This window comes from Entelurus aequoreus, linkage group LG07 (assembly GCF_033978785.1).
Source record: "Entelurus aequoreus isolate RoL-2023_Sb linkage group LG07, RoL_Eaeq_v1.1, whole genome shotgun sequence".
Classification (NCBI taxonomy): domain Eukaryota; kingdom Metazoa; phylum Chordata; class Actinopteri; order Syngnathiformes; family Syngnathidae; genus Entelurus; species Entelurus aequoreus.
Genome location: NC_084737.1, coordinates 15,773,392 through 15,783,391, shown reverse-complemented (window position 1 = coordinate 15,783,391; position 10,000 = coordinate 15,773,392). Strand labels below are relative to the sequence as shown.

Genomic DNA, 10,000 nt, shown 5'->3' with positions numbered 1-10,000 from the left:
GTACGTGCGTGCCGCTATGTGCATGTCACGTACGTAACTTTGGGGACTTTGGGAAAATATATGTGCTGTATGAACTTTGGGGAGGTGAACGGTATTTTGGGCTGTGGGATTGAGTGTGTTGTGCGGGTGTTTGAGTTGTATTGGCGGGTTATATGGACATGATGGGGGAGGTGTTTCCATCCATCCATCCATTTTCTACCGCTTATTCCCTTCGGGGTCGCGGGGGGCGCTGGAGCCTATCTCAGCTACAATCGGGCGGAAGGCGGGGTACACCCTGGACAAGTCGCTACCTCATCGCAGGGCCAACACAGATAGACAGACAACATTCACACTCACAATCACACACTAGGGCCAATTTAGTGTTGCCAATCAACCTATCCCCAGGTGTTTGTTATGCGGGATTAATTTGTGACATATTAAATATAAGCCTGGTTGTGTTGTGGCTAATAGAGTATATATATGTCTTGTGTTTATTTACTGTTTAAGTCATTCCCAGCTGAATATCAGGTCCCACCCGCCTCTCACAGCATCTTCCCTATCTGAATCGCTTCCACTGTCCTCTAGTCCTTCACTCTCACTTTCCTCATCCACGAATCTTTCATCCTCGCTGAAATTAATGGGGAAATCGTCGCTTTCTCTGTCCGAATCGCTCTCGCTGCTGGTGGCCATGATTGTAAACAATGTGCAGATGTGAGGAGCTCCACAACCTGTGACGTCACGCTACTTCCGGTACAGGCAAGGCTTTTTTATCAGCGACCAAAAGTTGCGAACTTTATCGTCGATGTTCTCTACTAAATCCTTTCAGCAAAAATATGGCAATATCGCGAAATGATCAAGTATGACACATAGAATGGACCTGCTATCCCCGTTTAAATAAGAAAATCGCATTTCAGTAGCAGTGTTTCCCATAAACTGTCAAGATACCTGTGGCGGTGGGGGCGTGGCTATGGGCGTGGTCACCCTGACATCATCAAGTAATTTGCATAATTTACTACAATGATATGATTTTCTCTAAAAAGGCTCAAAAAATGTATACTTACTAATTAATAATAACAGTTTTGTTTTAAACGTCCATCCATCCATCCAACTATCCATTTTACAATATAATTACAACACTTTATGTACATATTTATATACAATTTTGAACAAAAAGTTATTCACTGAAATATATTTATTAATTGTGGTTCTTACAAAAAATATGTCTTATAAAATATGAAAGCTAAAATGTCTTTTAAAGCACTGCCCCTTTAATTAGTGCATACTAAATCATTTAACTTTAGCCTACTACTACAACCATATTATTTACCAGCAACATAAAGTAAAACAGAGGCAGAGGTGTCCTGCCACAGTCAGTAACAAATAAACAGAAAACAGTAGTGGTCAAATACAAATAAGGCAACAAGAGAGGTATCCTACATTTCTCTTTTGTAAAGTAAATCTGAACAGCCGATATGGGCATCTACATCAACTATATGATTTGCTTGAGAAGCTAGAAAGTACACACAAAAAAAAAATATATATATATTTTATTTTTTATTTTTTATTTTTTATTTGTGGCGGACGTAATTCTTTCGTGGCGGGCCGCCACAAATAAATGAATGTGTGGGAAACACTGAGTAGGCCTTTAATGCGCCTTTTGTATGAAAAAATCGGCAGTGTGCCTTTTAATCCGGTGCGCCCTATGGTCCGGAAAATACGGTAAACGGTTTCCACTTCCACGAAGCCATTTGACTCCCGACCGTGCTTCGGTTCTTACCTGCATCTCCCACGCTGCCTATGGACGGACTCTCTGTGGATGACCTGGATCCGTCCTCTCCGGCGACGTTGCCATCCCGGGCTTGCGCCGCGCTATCCCGAGCCTCCGAGCCCGCCTCCCCCGGCGGAGGTTCCTGGACCCCAGGAGGACGCTCTTCCGAAGACGCGGCGCACAGACTGGCCAGCTGAGGCTTAAAAATAAGACAATCGGGTATTTTGGAGACGTTTGATGCGCGCCAACTTCGCACACCTGGAAGTCTCTCCTCCAGTGGGTTTCGTGCTCGGGGCTCACGTGGCCGAGCAGCTCCTGGACTTGGGCTCTCCTCAGAGGGTTCTTGGGCATGACGGAGCTGGGATCACTGGAGGTGTACTTCTTAGCCGGGAGGTGCTCGGCTATTTGGTTGGTGCTGTACGCTCGCCTCCTCGCCTGAGCCTCCAGGCCCGACGCTGCGGCAGAAACCCCAAGGTGAAGAAAACCGGCGAGACCGTAGACAGGAAGTGAGCTCACCGTCGTCGTCGACCGAGTTGGTGTCCGCCACGGTGTCCCGGTTGGGGTCGTGCAGAACGCCCCGAGGTGTTTCTTTGTCGGCAGGGGTCCTCAGCAGGTCCTCCTCTTGGGAGTGGTAAAAGACGGAGCTCCCCGAGCCCACAGAGCGCATCATGCTGTATCGCCGTCTCTTGTCCTGTCCGGGATTGATCACAAGTCTTTCAAACGTAAAACAGGACTTGGTGAGGAAACCCCAAATTATCGAAATCTACTAACTGTTTGAAAAAAATTTCCCCATAGGAAATAATATGAATAATTGGTTCCAGGATCAAACTACACCCCCCAAAACCAGTGAAGTTGGCACGTTGTGTAAATGGTAAATAAAACCAGAATACAATTATTTGCAAATATTTTTCTACTTATATTCAATTTAATAGACTGCAAAGACAAGATATTTAACGTCGGAACTGGAAAACTTTGTTGTTTTTTGCAAATGTTAGCTCATTTGGAATTTAATGCCTGTGACATGTTTAAAAAAAGCTGGCACAAGTGGCAAAAAAGACTGACAAAGTTGAGGAATGCTCATCGAACACTTATTTGGAACATCCCACAGGTGAACAGGCTAATTGGGAACAGGTGGGTGCCATGATTGGGTATAAAAGCAGCTTCCATGAAATGGTCAGTCGTTCACAAACAAGGATGGGGCGAGGGTCACCACTTTGTCAACAAATGCCTGAGCAACTTGTCCAACAGTTTAAGAACAACATTTCTCAACCAGCTATTGCAAGGAATTTAGGGATTTCACCATCTACGGTCCGTAATATCATCAAAAGGTTTAGAGATTCTGGAGAAATCACTGCACGTAAGCGATGATATTACGGACCTTGGATCCCTCAGGCGGTACTGCATCAAAAAGTGACATCAGTGTGTAAAGGATATTACCACATGGGCTCAGGAAAACTTCAGAAAACCACTGTCAGTCACTACAGTTGGTCGCTACATCTGTAAGTGCAAGTTAGAACTATACAATGCAAAGCCAAAGCCATTTATCAACAACACCCAGAAACACCACCGGCTTCGCTGGGCCCGAGCTCATCGAAGATGGACTGATACAAAGTGGAAAAGTATTCTGTGGTCTGACGAGTCCACATTTAAAATTGTTTTTGGAAACTGTGGACGTCGTGTCCTCCGGACCAAAGAGGGGAAAAAAACATCCGAACTGTTCTAGGCGCAAAGTTGAAAGACCAGCATCTGTGATGGTATGGGGGTGTATTAGTGTCCAAGACATGGGTAACTTACGCATCTGTGAAGGCACCATTAATGCTGAAAGGTACATACAGGTTTTGGAGCAACATATGTTGCCACCTAAGCAACGTTATCATGGACGCCCCTGCTTATTTCAGCGAGACAATGCCAAGCCACGTCTTATAACAGCGGGGCATCATAGTAAAAGAGTGCGGGTACTAGACTGGCCTGCCTGTAGTCTGTGTGGCGCATTATGAAGCGTAAAATACCACAACTGAGACTCCGGACTGTTGAACAACTTAAGCTGTACATCAAGCAAGAATGGGAAAGAATTCCACTTCAAAAATGTGTCTCCTCAGTTCCCAAACATTTACTGAGTGTTGTTAAAAGGAAAGGCCATGTGGTAAAAACAGTGGTAAAAACTTTTTTTGCAATGTGTTGCTGCCATTAAATTCTAAATTCATGATTATTTACATTAAAAAAAAAATGTTTCTCAGTGTGAACATTTAAATATCTTGTCTTTGCAGTCTATTCAATTGAATATAAGTTGAAAAGGATTTACTAATCCCTGTATTATGTTTTTATTTACCATTTACACAATGTGCCACTTCACTGGTTTTGGCTTTTGTAATATATTGACATAAAAGTATTTCTTTCTACATTTCCTCATTTATATTCTGTCTTTTTTAGTTATGACTAATAGTATTTTGTGTTACAAGTATTAGTATACCATAACTAACAAGTGCTACTGTAGCACCCTGAAACTAGAGTTGTATTATGATGCATAAAGAGAATAATACTTGTTCTGTTTTTGTTAAAATTATTATGCAATGTGTTTCATTTTTCATATTCATCTCCATGTATGATTGGTTATGAGTATTGGGAGAGGGAGCTGCGTCAGTTCTTAGGTTATGTGTGTAATGCGCATGCTCGAGAAGGAGACAGGAAGTGGAACATTAAATAGCGGGAAAGACGATATCAGAAAATGCCTGTAATATGAACCGTGGGTTTCTTGAATAAATATTGCGTCGAAGAGACGACGTTTGGTCATTTTAGGGGTGAAACATAATTTTGGAGTTTCCGCCCGGTCAGGCGAAGTTATCCCCGCGGAAGGAAGTTTTGATGAAAACAGTGCAGTGTAGTGAACTACCGAAGTCCCCCCGTTTCCATATGAGTTGGGAAATTGTGTTAGATGTAAATATAAACAGAATACAATGATTTGCAAATCCTTTTCAACCCATATTCAGTTGAATGCACTACAAAGACAACATATTTGATGTTCAAACTCATAAACTTTTTTTTTATTTTGCAAATAATAATTAACTTAGAATTTCATGGCTGCAACACGTGCCAAAGTAGTTGGGGAAGGGCATGTTCACCACTGTGTTACATGGCCTTTCCTTTTAACAACACTCAGTAAACGTTTGGGAACTGAGGAGACACATTTTTGAAGCTTCTCGGGTGAAATTCTTTCCCATTCTTGCTTGATGTACAGCTTAAGTTGTTCAACAGTCCGGGGGTCTCCGTTGTGGTATTTTAGGCTTCATAATTCAATGGGAGACAGGTCTGGACTACAGGCAGGCCAGTCTAGTACCCGCACTCTTTTACTATGAAGCCACGTTGATGTAACACGTGGCTTGGCATTGTCTTGCTGAAATAAGCAGGGGCGTCCATGGTAACGTTGCTTGGATGGCAACATATGTTGCTCCAAAACCTGTATGTACCTTTCAGCAATAATGGCGCCTTCACAGATGTGTAAGTTACCCATGTCTTTGGCACTAATACACCCCCATACCATCACAGATGCTGGCTTTTCAACTTTGCGCTTAGAACAATCCGGATGGTTCTTTTCCTCTTTGTTCTGGAGGACACGACGTCAGACCACAGAACACTTTTCCACTTTGTATCACTCCATCTTAGATGAGCTCTGGCCCAGCGAAGCCGACGGCGTTTCTGGGTGTTGTTGATAAACGGTTTTCGCCTTGCATAGGAGAGTTTTAACTTGCACTTACAGATGTAGCGACCGACTGTAGTTACTGACAGTGGGTTTCTGAAGTGTTCCTGAGCCCATGTGGTGATATCCTTTACACACTGATGTCGCTTGTTGATGCAGTACAGCCTGAGGGATCGAAGGTCACGGGCTTAGCTGCTTACGTGCAGTGATTTCTCCAGATTCTCTGAACCCTTTGATGATATTACAGACCGTAGATGGTGAAATCCCTAAATTCCTTGCAATAGCTGGTTGAGAAAGGTTTTTCTTAAACTGTTCAACAATTTCCTCAGGCATTTGTTGACAAAGTGGTGACCCTCGCCCCATCCTTGTTTGTGAATGACTGAGCATTTCATGGAATCTACTTTTATACCCAATCATGGCACCCACCTGTTCCCAATTTGCCTGTTCACCTGTGGGATGTTCCAAATAAGTGTTTGATGAGCATTCCTCAACTTTATCAGTATTTATTGCCACCTTTCCCAACTTCTTTGTCACGTGTTAAAGTTAATGATTATTTGCAAAAACAAAAAAAATGTTTATCAGTTTGAACGTCAAATATGTTGTCTTTGTAGCATATTCAATTGAATATGGGTTGAAAATGATTTGCAAATCATTGTATTCCGTTTATATTTACATCTAACACAATTTCCCAACTCATATGGAAACGGGGTTTGTACCAACGCAGTCTGAACATGGATGTTGAGTGGGAATCACTACAGACCGAAATCGACAAGAAACTTGTCACGTTATCCGTGTATCATCATAAATTAAGAAGTGAAGAGATGAAATCAGAACTTGCGGTAGAAGTACAATAGAGATTCTGAATTACTTGGAAAGTGAAGAGATTACAAGTTTAGAAGATGGAGGTTTGTCAGTACTTTTGGCTCCAAATGATTTCATCAATAACATCCAGAAAACGGCTGACGGCAGCAACTACCAGTAGAGCCTGAAACTCCTGAGCAGTCAAATGCGGTCTTGGAGCGCCCTCCATTGGCAGCGGATGGTACTAAAAGTCCAACAGTGCCACCAACAACACCCAGTAGTGTACCAGACACAGAAAAAAAGCCTGTCAATAACTGATCTCAAATGAATTTTCACCCAATGTATTGAAAATACTTTAGGATCATTGGAAAAATAGGTGATGCAGGGCAAAAGGACAAATTGAATTACACCAGTCTCGAAAGAGGGGGGGTTGGTGGTAGCGGGGAGGGGGGGGGGGTGTATTTTGTAGCGTCCCGGAAGAGCTGCAAAGGGTTCTGGGAATTTGTTCTGTTGTGTTTATGTTGTGTTACGGTGCGGATGTTCTCCCAAAATGTGTTTGTCATTCTTGTTTGGTGTGGATTCACAGTGTGGCGCATATTTCTAACAATGTTAAAGTTGCTTACAAGGCCACACTCAGTGTAACCTGTATCGCTGTTGATCAAGTATGCATTGCATTCGCGTATGGTGTGTACAGAAGCCGCTTATATCTTGTGACTGGACCGGCACGTTGTTAGAATGGATGAAAAGCGGACGTGACGACAGCTCGTAGAGGACGTTAAAAGCAGTGCCTGTAAGGCACGCCCCCAAGACTGTGCAATACGAGATATAATGACTAATGCAGTCTTTTTCAACCTTTTTTGAGCCAAGGCACATTTTTTGCATTGAAAAAATGTGGAGGCACACCACCAGCAAAAATCATTTAAAAAATGAAACTCAGTTGACAGTAAAAAGTCATTGTCGCTATTGTTGGATATGACTTTAAAGCATAACCAAGCATGCATCACTATAGCTCTTGTCTCAAAGTAGGTGTACTGTCACGACCTGTCACATCACACAATGACTTATTTGGAGTTTATTGCTGTTTTCCTGTGTGTAGTGTTTTAGTTCTTGTCTAGCGCTGCTATTTTGGTGGATTTTTCTCTTTTTTTTGGTATTTTCCTGCAGCAGTTTAATGTCTTCCTTTGAGCGATATTTCCCGCATCTACTTTTGTTTTAGCAATCAAGAATATTTCAGTTGTTTTTATCCTTCTTTGCGGGGACATTGTCGATTGTCATGTCATGTTCGGACGTACTTTTTGGACGCCGTCTTTGCTCCACAGTAAGTCTTTGCTGTCGTCCAGCATTCTGTTTCTGTTTACTTTGTAGCCAGTTCAGGTTTAGTTTCGTTCTGCATAGCCTTCCCTAAGCTTCAATTACATTTCTTGGGGCACTCACCTTTTGTTTATTTTTGGTTTAAGCATTAGACACAATTTTACCTGCACCCTGTCTCCCGCTGTTTCCGACATCTACAAAGCAATTAGCTACCGGCTGTCACCTACTGATATGGAAGAGTATTACATGGTTACTCTCCAATTTCGTTGTTCTTTGAACATGTTCACTGTAATAATGACAAATAAAACTCTACTCTATTCTATAATTTGCAGACTATAATTACTGGTTTGCAAAAAATATTTTTTACCCAAATAGGTGAAATGAGATCATCTCCCACGGCACACCAGACTGTATCTCATGGCACACCAGACTAATGAACACCTTGGTTGGATAATGAAGGTTGCCTCAGCTCAAAGCCTGAGCTCCGACATTAATGAACTAGCATCCCAGAAAAGATGGCAGGTATCTGGCTTGGGCACATCCGATTAGATCAGTGTGTTGCAAACTGAGCAGTTTAAAGTCCTGAATGGTTGGTTTATTCATTATTTTATTAGCCTGTGGAAAAAGTTAATGTTGATATTTACCTCAGAAGGCTGCAAATAGAAAAGAGGCATTCCATTCTTATTTAAATTGTATTTGATATGTCATTGATATTTTTTTATTATTATTATTATTTTTTGAAACTGGATTTTGCATGTCACTATAAAGTTATATAAGCCTTGCTTGTTCAATATTCAATGCAAAACTTGTTTGGGTCCCTATTAAAAGTTTCATTTGTTCAACCTTGGCCCGTGGCTTTGTTCAGTTTAAAAATTTGGCCCACTCTGTATTTGAGTTTGACACCCCTGGTCTACAAGAACAGGCCGACCAAGACAGATCCCTTCATAAGCTAAATTAGGACAACCTAGTAATGAATTAGTCTAAACGTGATGTTTGTGGTATAGTAACCAAAAATAAAAAAAGTTTGAATCTAGAGTGACATAGTTCATATTTTTGTAAATCTGCTCTGTAATGATTGAGTACTTCACACAATACTCAAATTATCACCAGTCTTGACGTGTAGAGCCTTACATTAGACCAGTGGTTCTTAACCTGGGTTCAATCGAACCCTAGGGGTTCGGTGAGTCGGGCTCAGGGGTTCGGCGGAGGTCAAGACACACCCGACTCATCGTGTAAATAAAAACTTCTCCCTATCGGCGTATTATGGATACGGCAACAGCAGAAGTCAGACTGATTTGCAGGTGTGTAATTTGTTGTGAGTTTATGCACTGTGTTGGTTTTGTTGTTTGTACAAGGTGATGTTCATGCACGGTTCATTTTGTGCACCAGTAATAAAACATGGTAACACTTTAGTATGGGGAACATATTAACCGTTAATTAGTTGCTTATTAACATGCAAATTAGTAACATATTGGCTCTTAACTAGTCATTATTAAGTACTTATTAATGCCTTATTCGGCATGGCCTTATTATAACCCTAACCCTCTAACCCTGGCCCTAACCCTCTAACCCTAACCCTAACCAAATAACTCTAAATTAAGTCTTTGTTACTTAGAATATGTTCCCCACACTAAAGTGTTACCAAAAACATATAACTTTGTCTTGAATTTGAAAAAAAACAACATTTTATTTTTCACTAAAGAAGGGTTCGGTGAATGCGCATATGAAACTGGTGGGGTTCGGTACCTCCATTCAAGGTTAAGAACCACTGCGTTAGACTATGTCAGAGACTAGTGATGAGTTAAAAAAAAAAGAGTGTCACCAGGTTCGAGTGACAGGTGATGGCCTTTGCTGAACTACACTGAAAGCAAGTATAATGTGAAGAAGCATTAAGTATGGTGAAATAGTATGTGACTTAATGGACTTGGGAGGCCTACCAACGAACCGTGATTAAGGACATTACACCAAACGCAGTGACACAGCGGTGGCCGCGCCCGGGAATCATTTTCGGTGATTTATCCCCCAATTCCAACCCTTGATGCTGAGTGCCAAGCAGGGAGGTAATGGGTCCCATTTTATAGTCTTTGGTATGACTCGGTTTGAACTCACGCCCTACCGATCTCAGGGCGGACACTCTAACCACTCGGCCACTGAGCAGGTGGGACAGTAAATAGCGGGAAAGAGGATATCAGAAAATGCCAAAACATCCCACTTACAGATCTGGGGTTGGTGTGGTAGCGGGTGGCGTCGCAAACCACGGCGTACCCGATCAGACTGTCGCCAGGATACAGGAAGGTGTTGCCCACCGGGGAAAGCAGGACCTCCTTGGTCTCGGGGAAGAGCCACTCGATGGAGATGTCACTGAGGACCGGGCGCATGGTCTTCTTCAGGGACTTGATCATCTGCAAAGACAGAGACGTGCTTAGTTTGGACGCTGGTCTGGGTGA

General features: G+C 42.3%; 1 protein-coding gene across 6 annotated transcripts in view; it reads right to left on the bottom strand.

Annotated features, from left to right (window-relative positions):
• Positions 1-10,000, bottom strand: part of vwa5b1 (von Willebrand factor A domain containing 5B1) — a 94,093-nt gene that overhangs the window by 23,250 nt on the left and 60,843 nt on the right. For 5 of the 6 annotated variants that reach the window (XR_009826720.1, XM_062052683.1, XM_062052686.1 and 2 more), the window contains 4 exons: positions 9,770-9,955; positions 2,264-2,438; positions 2,006-2,202; positions 1,757-1,946 (listed from right to left, as the gene is read on the bottom strand). Coding sequence is in view for 5 of the 6 variants with exons in the window: in XM_062052683.1 (XP_061908667.1) it covers positions 1,757-1,946; positions 2,006-2,202; positions 2,264-2,438; positions 9,770-9,955 (748 nt within the window). In the remaining variant the exon portion in view is untranslated. The remainder of the gene's footprint in view (positions 1-1,756; positions 1,947-2,005; positions 2,203-2,263; positions 2,439-9,769; positions 9,956-10,000) is intronic. The other variant, XM_062052685.1, reaches the window with a different exon arrangement.